The following is a 13,944-nucleotide window of genomic DNA, read 5'->3' as shown; positions in this document are numbered from 1 at the left end:
GTTACTATTTTAAACCGAGAGTTTAATTATAGTCAAGCTAACAATTGTACACGTTTAATTTCTTGACATATTTAGCCAATAACACTTATTTACACCCAGTTACATCATAAATTACGTTGATGTTATAGGTATAGATAATATCCCCAACTGGCTTAAAATTATAGATTTAACTATAGAAGTTTTAATATTTCCAATGTATATAAACGCATCACAGTTACAGTGGCATTTTGATGTTTTGCTCCATCATGTGAGGAGGACATCATGTTCTTTAAACTGTTCCAAGCTCACTTCCTTGTTGCTTATAAATAAGTTTATTATATTTTACAGCGATAAACAGAATAGTAGAGTAGCGTTTGAACACAAAGATAAAAACCCAACAACACTCACCACAATAAAGTTTTCTCTTCATTGTTTGTTACAGGTGTCTGGTTTACTCTGCTAGGTGGTTTTGAATACTTCTGTCAAAAGAAAAAGAAGATTAAGAGACTAAAAAGAAATGCATTCTGGTCACCTTGTGTGTTAACATGATGCAATACATACGTTTGACACCAAGCGTCGCAATTGAGTCAACCAAAGTAATTTCTATTGTCTTATTTCGTTATAGGGAGAAAATAGTACATTAGCTTACATAAGTCTAAACTTGTATAACATGTTTTATTTTGTGTATTTTGTGCCAAATATGAACAGTGTGTAAAAATAAACAGAAATCCCTCCGCGTAAACGTCAGGTGAAGTGCAGGTATGCTGTGCGTGTTGCCTCATTCAGTGACGCAATCCACTTTCATTTTCGGATACACACCTAAGGCGCGCGTGCACAGGGACGTCCCCGTGAGAAATGCAAAAGCAATTATCCAGGTTAGAAACCACAACCGGTGATTAAACCATGACAAAGTGAATTGGAAATCGTTCTGTTAAAAACAGATACAATCAGGTAAATAACAAAAAAGATAATATTTATGTACAAATTCTTCAAATGTTGATTCAAATGTAGGCTATATGGACGTAATAACCTATATACCATTATTATAGTAAATAAATTACGCACTATAAGCGTCATTACGCGCCACAATTTTTACCTGATTATGCGTTTATGCACAATTACGCATCGGTTTTTATAATTATTTATTTATTAATGTTTTAATGTTTGAATAACCTTTTAGCATATATATATATATATATATATATATATATATATATATATATATATATTTACATTATTTAGGAAAAGTGATTATTTTTGTGTACGTTTTTTATTAGGCTATTTGTAAAATAGTCTTGTCTTGTCGCTGATGCAATCCAATGTTACCAGAGAATGTGGGAAATCCTTCCACCTTGAAAGTCACTCTCCCTGACCGTGATTTCCCGAGTCTAGGAAAACGAAAACAGGTGGAGTCAAAGAACTCAGGTACACCTACATAAATGGAGGCTTGAGGCTATGGTCATGACAGAAACAATCAGCCCGAGAATAAATCTGTACTGGATCCATATCACAAAACAGCGGATTTTTACTGAGCAACTATCAACACATTTGGTTTGATAAACTCCTGAACAAAATGCTGAACAAGATCCTGTTGGTGTGCCTCCTTTTCAGTGCAGGCTCCTCGCTGACCTGCAAATGGATGGACAGGGATTTTAAACAATACAGCGAAAGCGCATTGGTTCTTCTCAAAACAATGGTAAGTTCAGGACAATTACGCACTGGAGGAGCAGCCGATATTACGTGTTTATTTACAATTAATACGTCTTTTTATCTAGAAAACAAACTCCATTGATGATATTGAGGTGGATGATGCTGTGGCCTTCCCAGATCAGTTGTACAAACATGCCTCCAAACAGTCGGTAAGTGAAGATTTATGGAAACTTTCGGCGCAATGAAACCCTAAATAATAAATATTACAATTATAACTACTATTTTTTGTTGTTTTTGTTTGTTTATTTGTTTAGCGGGAAGAGCGTCTGAGTTTTGTGGCACATGTCTTGGATGAGATTTATGCCCTGTTTGAGGAGAACCAAACACATGCGTCCTGGCCAGAGAACACAGTGGATGACTTTTTGAACATTATTTCGCAGCAGGCAAACGGCGTGAGGCGTTGTGTAAGTGTCATATCCAAAGATCAAAAGTGAATACGCATCAGTAAGAGTCGTGAAATGGAGCTTGACTGACTGTTCTGTCTTTGTCCAGGCTGGAAAACAAACCACAAATCACCACAAGAAGAATCACAGGAAGATGAGTCTGTATTTTAAGAGACTTTCACGGCACGTCCTGGAGCACATGGTAAGCTTCAGGGGGGAAAAAAGATAATTATTCTACACTTTTGACTGTTGCTGTTGAATGTTGATTAAACTGTATAATTGTTTCCTACAGGACTACAGCGCTGATGCCTGGGAATTTGTCCGGGAGGAAGTCCGAATTCATCTCCATAAAGTGCACCTGCTGGCTTCCTCTTGAACCACAAAAATAATTTCATCATAATTAGTTTTTTTAATTGTATAACTGACCTCATATTTATTTATTTATTTATTGGTATTTATTTATTTATTTATTCATTTATTGGTATTCATGAAGAATATTTAAAATGGAATACACATTTTTGTACTGTATTTTTACACCGTTAAAACTAATAAAATGCAATGTTTTAAAAATTGAATTTTAAGACGTTTGTGTTGTTGTATCACAATTTGAAATGTTCTTTATTAATAGCCTGATAATCAACAATTAAAAATCCTATAAATAAGTTCACAATAAAGTTGACACGCTCAGGCCTGACCTGTGGAGTGCAGGCTCCTCGCTGACCTGCAAATGGATGGACAGAGAACAATATGACGAAATTACTATTTTGTGTTGTTTTTAGCGCCTTATTTTTGTGGCACCTGTCTTTGATGAATTGTATGTCCTGTAAGAGGAGACCCAAACACATGCGACCACAGTGTGAATTATATTATTTATATTCTATAATAATAAAATAAAAACTGATCAAATAAAATCATGTGTGCTTTGGACTTTGCTTGTTTTCTCCAAGCATGGTTCCTGACCTTTCCCACATACTACATCTACATAAAATAATACTGTGTACGTTTCGTTTTGCCTGTGATGTGCTGCAGTGCTCTACTTCGGCTCTAGAGGGCGCTTCAAAGGGTCCCAGCTGATCCTGACGTCACCCTGTCTTCAGATGCTTTTCCCTCGCGCGGCTCTCCTCGCTTTCAGCGTTCATCCATCAGCTCTGCTGCTGCTGCCGCCTCTGAGCTACATCCAAAGAGACCTTGGATATCGCAATTTTATCCATGAACTAATCAATGGATGTGTTCATTTCGTGTGGATGATGTTTTACGCAGCGCATCCTGGAGGTAAGACTTTGGAAACCGCAGAAAAGTTTTTTCTTACTGACAATTTGGGCAACAAAATCTTGTTCGCTTCATTGCGACCGACTAAGTTAAATGTAGTGGCTTTTGGGGTATTTTACGCACGCTATCAGAAAGGAATTCCCATAAAAACATCACAAAGAATCCAAGGATCATCTTTGAATGAATTACTTTAATTAAAATGTGTAGACAGCAACATATTACAACATATGAAAACTTTGTGCCTTTTCTATTGTAAAACAACAGTAGATTCTTATGGCGTTTTATTAGTTCAAATACATATCAAGATGATTCTAAAAACATTGAGTAAAAATCCAGTTTTGTCCTGTTTATGATATCTTCAGTATTGATAAAATGTTCAAATAAGTATCTAGTTTTGATACCAGATTTGGTATTGTTTAGTGTCTTGTTTTGTATGTCTTTCTGACAACCATACACATAAAATAAATGCAATTCTGGTTATGCATAACATTATACAATCCAGTGAAAGTACAAAGAAAATGTATTTGGGGCAAAGTAAAATGTTTCAAGCTTTTCACTGTTGTTAAGACTCTCCAGGAATGATTTGATTGTATGGACTGGTCTGTTTTTGAGGAATAATCAGCCCCTATTAATGAACTGCATCTGTGTCTCATTTTGTGTTGATAGTTTAATTCCAACAAAAACTGTGTTCTCCTATCCCAATAACAAGCTCTGAGTCACAAAGGAGCTGAAGAAACTGGAGACAGAAAACAGAAAAAAAAAACATATTTAAAATGGAAGACATAGCAGAGCTTGCCAGAATAACAAAAGTGATCCATGTTGAGATTAAAAAAACAAAAGTGGAGTATAAAAGGAAAATGGAATCCAAATTCAACCAGGCTGACTTCAAATCTGTGTGGAGAGAAATGAAATCTATGGCACGCTTGGAGGAAAAAAGGAAACAATTTTTCTCAGGTGGCTTCAACTGTAACTTAAAATTGGCAAATTAATTGAATTTATATCCTCAATTAATGTTTGTGACAAAACTGCCTATTTATGGGAGTGAGTAAGGGACAGCTCTTCCTTCAACATTGATTCTGCTGAGGTAGAAAAACTTTTTAAACCGACTAAACAAGAGCCCTGGTCCTAACAATATATCGGGCTGCAGGTTCAAGTCTTCCCAATTAAGTGGTATTTTTGAGAAAATAGTTACCCAGTCTCTCGCTCTTCAGACCACTGTTCCACTGTTGTCACTGTGGCCAAATGCACCGAAGGGTCTTCACGACTTTAGACCCATGGCACTCACCTCACTGGACCTGAAAACCTTTGAAAAGCTGGAGAAGCAGCAGATTTTAAACCAGGAGCAGAGTAAGTTTGATCCAATGCAACAAAGTGATAAAAATGGCCTAAAGTAAGATATTTTTTTGCAAATTAAAACCAAATATCACAGGCGCAGTCTCATGTCAACACCTGGTTTTGTATTTTTTTAGCACCTACTGCAAGACCAGCTTCAGGATTCACACCATATTTCTGGCACTACAGTAACTCCAGCGTTGTCAATCAAACACATATGGATCTCAAAACCACAGGAAAGGTTTGTTATGCTAAAATTAGAGTGCAGTCTGAGTAGACCTGCAACTAAGGATTGTTTTAGTAGTTGACCTGCCATTGCCTATTCCAGTTAATGGTGTCAGCCTTATTTATAATTACATTTTAAAAGTGCTATGCATAGGTTAGTATTTGCCTCAGTAAAAGTCAAAATCAATTAAATAAATGATTCCAAACCACATCTGGAGCTTCTGTTCTTCATTCTCTGAATAGAAAACTTCATCATCAGCATCATCGCTTCATAATTCTTGAGGTTTATGTAACCATTTTTGTCTTTAGTCTCTTTGTCCTGATTCAGCCACACATTAAGTACATTATTACTGTTTTTTTGTTTCACTTTGCCACTCAAATGTTGAAATATAAAATGATTTATAAGATAGCAACTGTTTTTGATATGTAGTAGGCTAAATGAATATTAAGTATATCTATCGAGAACAGTCCAAATACCCCCTCACGTGAGTAGGAAAATAAATGTTTACTGCATTGTCAATTAGGCCTATTCATTTTTTTTTTTCATCTGATACTGATGTTCAAAAGTCATCCAACACATTCTTACAAGTAGAAAACGTTACCATGAAAATATTTTTTTTTTCAAAAGCTATTAAATTTCATTCTCACTCTGAAATGACAAAACCATGTCAAATAATTTGATGAAAATTTCAAAAGATTTTTATTGAGTGCCACAGTTCTGTACTGGTTTAGACACGTGGCGATGGACTGTTTGGACACTGAGACTATGGCTGCTAGGAAGCAGGCCAGGACCCATGACATGGACTGTGACATGTTGGAGAAGAAGAACCACCACTCTGTCTGGTCCAGTGGAGCTGGGAAAAAAGGAGACATGATTTTAGATTTGAAAATATTGTTAACCTTTATAAGCAATTTCAAATATTTCACCTTTTCCATAAAGGGCATCTTCTGCACAATGTGTTTTTCTCATTTCTTCACTCATGACAGCATGGCTCTGGTTCAAGTTCAAGAAGCTATAACAGAAATTCAGTTTGAACCTGTTTGGAATTAACACATGTTAGATTGTGCTAAGAGTTACAACAAACCTGGGGTCCTTTTACGGAGGCATCTCACTCTTCTGTCCATAACCATCCTCTGTGTAACTTAAGTCCGAGGGTATCTGCTTTATTTGCCCTTCTTATGATGCCACTTCAGGTCATATTTTAACACATTTGACAAGATAGGGGCCACTCTGGTCTATTTTATCCACCTGGCTGTCTTGCACAGAAATCTCAACGGACATAAAAATCTTGTCTTTGCCACAGTTAACTTGCTTTTCCATCCATGTTGAAAAACAACACACAATCATTGTTTAAAGTGTGTTTAAAACAACTCAAACTAACATTATTACTATGGGGGTATAATTATCTGTTAATGTATATTAGACGATATAGATATGATGATGATGTATTACCTTGACATGTTTTCACAGTTACTTCAGTCTTCGGGTGGCGTCTTAACAGCGGTTCTTCCCAGGTTCTTGGTCACCTTATCTCTTATCTATATTGTTTGGTAAAATCAACAACCAAATTATATTGCAGCAAAACACTATGAGTATTAATCATCTTAAAACAGTATCAGTTGCAAATTACTGCACACATGTCAATAAAAAAATGTAGCTTTGATTATTTTTTAAAGGCTACAAAACCAAAGAGCATTTTGGGGACCTGCCAATAAACCTACCGGACATCTGATAGTTCCTTGTGATAGACGTATTTGCATCATGATGACAACAGTAAACTTCTTCAGCTTCATTTGGTTTTAGCTTCGGGGCATCTCCAGCAGGTGGCAGTAGAGTCCATTTTTCAAATGAAAGCATTGGATGAGCTGGGGGGAAAATAAACATGATTTTAGTTAAAATATTCTAGACCATTATGAGCAGTTCTGAATATTGGAGCTTTTCTGTAGAGGACATACTCTGCAATACACTTGGAACACAGCAGAGTTTTCACACAGTTTCCGTCTTATTTCTTCATTCATGATGACAGGGTGGTACATGTTGAAAATTCTATTCAATTCTATTTTAAAAAGCTACTCAACAAACCTGGTAGCATTCTTATGAAGGAATCTCCCTCTCCTGTCCAGAACCATTCAGAATTGTACTACGCTGAAAAAAACAAAACAGAGAAATGTTAAGATGGCTCATCCAAGCTGTGAAACATATTCGACCAAATAAACTTTTGTCCAGTATCGTTTACGTTTAGTTGTTCATTCATATTAGAAAATGTAGATAGGAGATGATAATGTATTCTCTTGGTACCTTCAGTTTTTGTCAGAAGCGTCTCATAGTGGCCGCTGTGACGTGTCACACCGCGATTCTTTCCAGGCGTGCTCAGTTACTCGGACATGTCTTTTACCTACGTTGGCTCATATACATGAACTATGACAGGCCTCGCCATCATCAAAGATACTTTTCACTAAGAAAACATGATGAACATTATTCAACTGCACTCAACAGTTTTCAACATTTTTACTGTACCACTTTTTATCAAAGGCTACTGCATTAGATTTAAGATTTAAGGATCAAATGAAAGCACTGGTAGAGACATACATGATGGATAGTTGCACTGTGGTTTCATGTAAGATTTGCTTACCTGGGGCACCAATGAGCAGAGAGGCACGGTTGGGTGGTCCTAATGGGTGTTGACTTTCTCCATGCATCCCTCTAGTCTCCTTTTTCCATTGATCATCCATCTGTAACATCTGCATGTAGTGAATAAATGCATTCTTTAAACTATGGCATCACACATGACGACTGGGCAGCAGTGTGGAGTAGAGTGTTGCATCCTCCTGCTGTGGTACAAACCTTGAACTCAAAATGACATTGTCAAATAAAAAGACAGTACTACTCACCTGAGACCATGTTACAGTACTTCCCAATACCTGTCACTGTGAAAAAAAAAAAAAAGAACAGTTAAACCACACAGCTTCGAGACTTACATTTCGTTGCTGTAGAGTGAGCAGCTGAAACTGAAGATGGACCCCATGCTCTCCTCAACCTCACGGATAGTGGAGGCAGACACCCAGGGGGGTGTCACCAGCATGGAGTCTGAGCCGGAGACGTACATCCAAACCTCCTCCTCCATGTGGTGCAGGTTAGGAAGCATAGGACCAAGGATCTGAAAGAGAGCACAGTCACCTTATAGCATTATGTGTCCATTTGACATGATCAATAGTAGGGTGCTGTGTACCTCCAGGAAGCGGTCCAAGTCTCACACATGGAGTCAGAGAGGCAGGGACAGCTGCGGCTCTCCAGGCCGCTCAAAAAACATACACACATTAAACACAAAGCACACTACACTGCCATAGGGAAATGACCACACTCACCAGGTCACGCTGGCCCTGGGACCCTGAAGTGGAGGGCCGAGGAAGGTGGCTCCTGGAGGGCTTTTGAAAACAGAAAAGGTTTCCTTGAATTTAAGACTTGAACAATGAACTATGGCACATTGTTTCATTCTGAGAAACATAAGACTTACCTGTGCACCAGGGCGAGGGGCAACAGAGGAGCTCGGGGCGGCAGAGCCAGAGGGGGAGGGCCCAGGGCTGCGACTCGCAACAGGATGGAGAAAAAAAAAGACCATGACCCATTAGACCACAGGTGTCAAACATAAGGCCCAGGGGCCGGATCCGGCCCTCCAAGACCTTTAATCTGGCCCTCGGCTGATTTTCTACTAAAATATTTTAATCATATTTTCTATTAAAATATTGGTAATTTTCTGTTCCGCTTAGCAGAGCAGCATCTCCAGCGCCTCTGTGCGTGGCCCCTCCCACCAGAGCAGCACAAATGAAGACTTGCCTCTTTCCAAATGCTCTTAAAGGACGATCGTTTTGACTGTTGAATGTGACACCCTCATCAGCAAAATGTCAAAAATAGAAAAGTGGACGCCAAGTGCAGGATTTTCCAAGAAAAATTGACTTATTCCTATTTGCATACAAGTTCATGTTAAAACACTGTGTTGAAATAGCATTTTTTCTCATAATATTATAATATTTTGTAAAAGAAAGAGTTCATCAATTAAAAAAGATTTCTGTAATAGATTTGCGTTTCTCTGCACAAATACTTGAACTTATTGCTGTTTTTGGGGTATATATGCCATGAGTTTTCTGATCCGACCCCTTTAGGATCAAAGTAGTTTGGATACGGCCCCCGGACCAAAATTAGTTTGACACCCCTGCATTAGACATTTCATACTGATGTGTGATCACTGAATATTCAAGGTTAAACTTACCGGCGCACGAGCAGAAGGACCGGTCCGCCGAGGCAGAGGTCTTCTGCTGCTGGCAGCCTACAAAAGTGCAATTTTGGTTGAAAAGGAAAAAAAGTGGAAAAGGTATAAAACATGTAAAACTCCAACAAACAATCTAAACCACCAAGAGACAGGTTTTAGTGGAGACAAATGTGTGAGTCTTACCTGCCGACGAGTCACGGGTGTCCCAGCGGTGGAGGGCCCTAGCCTGTCCTCTCTGGAGCTGGAACATCAGAAACACACAGGTTAACACAAATGTCTTTTCAACAACATTGTAACAAGAGAAAAGATCAGCTGTGAACAGGCCTACCGGAGCGGAAGAGGAGGGTGGAGAGCTGCTCCTTGCCGAGGGACCACCGCGGCGGGCTCGTGTGGTCCGAGGGGCAGGCGCTGGAGACCTCTCCGTCCTCCTGCTGTCCTGTTGGACAAAACATAAACAACGTCAAATATTTTTGTGCATTTGTCAGTGTTCATTTGTTTTTTGTAAGCCTATTTCCTTTTACATTATCTTTGTGTTAACATTCCTTGTTGCACTTTATGTCATTGAAAAAACTGTAATTACATTTTTATAAATTTACACTTACACTCCAGCAGCCTCTCTGACTGACTCTGACTGTGAGGGTGAATGACCACTGGGGGGAGATAGTGTCTGCTGTCCCTCATGTACAATATCTTTTAACAGTTTATTTTTTCTTCTGTCATTTAAAATGTTCAGTGCTATTATGAATTGGAATTGTAATCGTTTGGGGCTACTAAAACTTAGAATTGTTCATTTGGTTGGTACAATCTTTGTTTTTGTTTTTTCTTCTTCAGAATCAGAAAACATTCCAGTTGGACAGAGATGGTGTCTCAGTCCACTGTGGGTTCGAAGCCTGGCCCAGAGGTTTCCAGAGCCCCAAGATAAAAAGAAAAAACAGATAAACAGAAAGAAACAAAACAAAAACAAAAACAAATAAACAGAAAAAAAACCCTATATGGGCTTCACCCTCTTAAAGCAATAGGACCTAACCCTGCAGGGACTGAGGCCTTAAAAATGAACAGGAAAAAAAGAAAAGGACTTCAAACCATTTGGAAGGGGGAGTGAACATCACAGCGATTAAACGGAATTAAAGCCTGTCCTTTGACACTGACCAGCACACGGGTCCTGAGCAATGTCAAATGTGGAGACACCGATAGAGTATATTCAGGCCAGTTTTTTTTAGCAGCCATCAAGTAAACATGCAAAATAATATTTTGGTCATTTATGGTCATATTAATTAATGTAGATTGTTTGAGAAATTGGGAAACTGCTAGGCCCTGTATATATTTTGATAATCTAAGCATTCAAAAGATAGAAATAATTTATAAATTGTATTCTTTGCTATCCATAGTTTGTTGACACTGAGTTCCAGCCTTTTAGTGGGATTAAACTTTCATTCAGTGACAGTTGAATTGTGAGGAAAAAGTGCCCTACCTTGCAACTTGATCAACATTCTGTTATTTTACAGTTTGTTACTCTATAAGCTTTTGAAACCCGCACATTGTATTATCTCATCTCGTTCCTTATGTCACGATATATCATATCATATCATATCATATCATATGGTCATAGGCTGTATTTTATATCTATATACTATAATAATAAAACCAAAACTGATCAAATAAAATCATGCTTGCTTTGGACTTTGTTTGTCTTCTCCAAGCATGGTTCCTCACTTTTTCTACATACTGTTTCCTTACCACATAAAATAATATTCTGTACATTTTGTTTGTTTTGCCTGTGATGTGCTGCAGTGCTCTACTCCGGCTCTAGAGGGCGCTTCAAAGGGTCCCAGCTGATCCTTACGTCACCCTGTCTTCAGATGCTTTTCCCTCGCGCGGCTCTCCTCGCATTCAGCGTTCATCCATCAGCTCTGCTGCTGCTGCCGCCTCTGAGCTACATCCAAAGAGACCTTGGATATCGCAATTTTATCCAAGCAATGGATGTGTTTATTTCGTGTGGATGATGTTTTACGCAGCGCATCCTGGAGGTAAGACTTTGGAAACCGCACTGTATCATGGAGATAACTTGTTTAGTTTCTTCTTTGCTGACAATTTGAGCGACTAAATCTTGTTGTTCGCTTCAATGCGATAGACTAAGTAAAATTTAACGGCTTTTGGGGTATTTTACGCACGCTATCCGATAGGAATCATCCAATCGTGAAGGTTGCATTTTCGAGAACTCTCAGTATTCCCATAAGAACATCACAAATGCAGAGATCATCTGTGAATTAATTACTTTAGTTAAAACTATTAGACAACAACATATCACTATTTTCCAAGAACTAAACAATGGCCGTGCGGTGCTCCCAGGAGCATGCACTGGAGCAAGCACTCGTAGTTAGATGGGTATCACGATGTCAACAACAACGGGATTATTACTGCAGTTGCATGTAGTAGAAGTACACGCCGCTGCACTGCACATTCTGTCAGGTTTAGAGCATAAGAGGATTAACCAGGGCCAAATACGAAGAGATAACCCGAGCAGGACACCCAATTAACTGCAGTAAACTAACGCTGTAATGTTGTCCTATCTGTATAAAATAAACAAATAATTCCAAAAACAGTAAAACAATGGTTAAAATTAAAATATTCTTCATAGAGCTCAGCTGTTAAATAACTGTGCAATCGTTAAACTGGTATTCAGTGTTTGTGGATTTGTTGATTTGGTTTACACAAGGTTAGTGTTATATTAACTTTTAATTAAAGACTAGTTTAATGTGTAACTAGAAAAAAAAATCTATACTCAGATGGTCTCTGGTGGTTGAGAGCCCCAAAGTGGATTACAGGAACTCTTAGGACCATACATGTGGCTCTTTAACATATTTGTGGCTGAAATAACCTTTAAATGTGATAAATTGTACAATTTTAGACTATAAAGGTAAAAATCGTAAAATTATATGCTTATAAAAAAACAAAACTGCTCAGTATGTGAAATTGGCATTCAGGAAACCTAAATAGCCCACTGAACCTTTAATTGCTATATACACAATGCTGTGAATCCCCTTATATTTAAATGCAGTCTGTTATCTGAAAGTAAACATTAATTTACTGAAAGGACTGTTGGTAATTACTACCCCTGTCTTTTTCTAAAGCTATCTGTAATTTCTTAATACTCCCTTTGTATTCACTCTGTCACACAAAATTACCAATGTGTGAAGCTATTGTGTGATAGTTATACGCTAACTTGCTTTATGTGTTTTTATTCAGGAGGCCAGACCATCTGATCCAGCCCATGCCCATGTAACTGAAGTAAACCAGGAATCATTTGGATTTAAATATTCGAGATAAAGATGGGGAACCAGCTAACCGATATCGCTCCTGGAACTCCGTCTTTTTTGCCCAATTTCCAATCGCTCCATATAGTTGTCATAGGACTGGACTCTGCAGGCAAGACTTCACTGCTGTATAGACTGAAGCTAAAGGAGTTTGTGAAGACAATTCCAACTAAAGGTTTCAACACGGAAAAAATCAAAGTAGCCATGGGGGCATCGCGAGCTATCAACTTCCAGGTCTGGGATGTTGGCGGTCAAGATAAACTCCGTCCACTGTGGAAATCCTATACAAGGCGTACAGACGGGATTGTTTTTGTGGTGGACTCTACTGAAATGGAGCGAATGGAGGAAGCCAGAGTAGAGCTGCACAAAATCACCCGCACGTCCGAAAACCAGGGAGTCCCGGTGCTAATCCTGGCTAATAAACAAGACCAGGAATCTGCGCTGTCCGTGACCGAAGTGGAAAAGATGCTGGCCATTCATGAACTCACCATGTACACTCTGCACCACATACAAGGCTGCAGTGCTGTAGACGGGCAAGGACTCCAGCCTGGACTTGAAAAACTGTACGAAATGATTATAAAAAAGAAGAAAATGGTGAAACATAACAAAACTAGGAAGAGGTAAACTAGTAAACATGGTATTTGCACGGATTGGACTCTACTGGGACATAATCCACAGCTTCCAATCGCAATGGTCTGTTGAATGAGAGAACAATTTGTGCCAACTAAACCACACTCAACCTTCGGGGCAGAGATAATGGATTTGGCCAAAGGAGCTGATGCAGTATTGAACATTCACAGTAGTTGGCAGTGGTCTTAAAGTGATAGCTGAAGGAACTTGTTCAAAGCAATTAGTCGTCACTAAGTGCTCAAGGATTTTTCACTAGAAGACATTTTACAAGTAGATGTTAAAGAATATTTATGATATGCTAAAATGTCTTTATATTCACATCTTATTTTCTATGTATGGTTGACAATTCACAGTTTATAATAATAATAATCAAGTTAACCAAGCTTGGGACTGGCACAAATATATAGTGTGTGTGGCTGGAATAGTAATATTACTTTATATGAGGCTCTCCACAACAAACCATCTTCCTCCTAATGTTTCTATTTTTACACCTGATGCCCTACCTGATGTTTTGATGAGGGTTTTGTCTCTATCTACTGTATTTACCCAGGGTTTTGGCGAGCACAAGTGTACATGACATGTTATCTGATGGACTCTCGTTTGATCCTCTAAGGCAAACAGAAGCTTCCTATTGTGCTGTGATTTGCATTTTAAGTTGGCATATGTGTTTTTTTTTAAATGCCAGATGCCCTTCCCTGTTGCATCATCTATTTATCTAAGGTTTGGGCTAGCACAAAGAGTATACGACTTGTTACCTCTTGTGGCCGGACTAGTATGTCTGTTTACCCTAGGTGGCTTCTGATTTGGATATTACGTTGGAGTAAGGTTATTTTT

General features: G+C 38.5%; 2 protein-coding genes across 3 annotated transcripts; both read left to right on the top strand.

Annotated features, from left to right (window-relative positions):
• Positions 1-716: 716 nt before the first annotated feature.
• LOC129407878 (interferon a3-like) lies at positions 717-2,498 on the top strand. 2 transcript variants are annotated; one of them, XM_055150378.1, is made up of 6 exons: positions 717-930; positions 1,591-1,675; positions 1,755-1,838; positions 1,944-2,093; positions 2,182-2,274; positions 2,365-2,498. In XM_055150378.1, the coding sequence occupies exons 2-6, from the start codon at positions 1,619-1,621 to the stop codon at positions 2,446-2,448; spliced, it is 468 nt and encodes a 155-aa protein (XP_055006353.1). In that variant the 5' UTR covers positions 717-930; positions 1,591-1,618; the 3' UTR covers positions 2,449-2,498. The 2 variants fall into 2 exon arrangements, with proteins under 2 accessions (XP_055006353.1, XP_055006352.1); XM_055150377.1 differs by having other exon boundaries at positions 1,257-1,675.
• Positions 2,499-11,046: 8,548 nt separating this feature from the next.
• Positions 11,047-13,610, top strand: arl4d (ADP-ribosylation factor-like 4D). Its single transcript, XM_020918190.2, has 2 exons — positions 11,047-11,193; positions 12,413-13,610. The coding sequence occupies exon 2, from the start codon at positions 12,496-12,498 to the stop codon at positions 13,102-13,104; it is 609 nt and encodes a 202-aa protein (XP_020773849.1). The 5' UTR covers positions 11,047-11,193; positions 12,413-12,495; the 3' UTR covers positions 13,105-13,610.
• The last annotated feature ends 334 nt before the right edge of the window (positions 13,611-13,944 follow it).

This window comes from Boleophthalmus pectinirostris, unplaced genomic scaffold (genome assembly GCF_026225935.1).
Source record: "Boleophthalmus pectinirostris isolate CB_2022bp ecotype Guang Dong unplaced genomic scaffold, ASM2622593v1 HiC_scaffold_14, whole genome shotgun sequence".
Taxonomy (NCBI): domain Eukaryota; kingdom Metazoa; phylum Chordata; class Actinopteri; order Gobiiformes; family Gobiidae; genus Boleophthalmus; species Boleophthalmus pectinirostris.
Note: the sequence above shows the minus strand (reverse complement) of the source record. Positions and strands in the feature narration are given on the sequence as shown.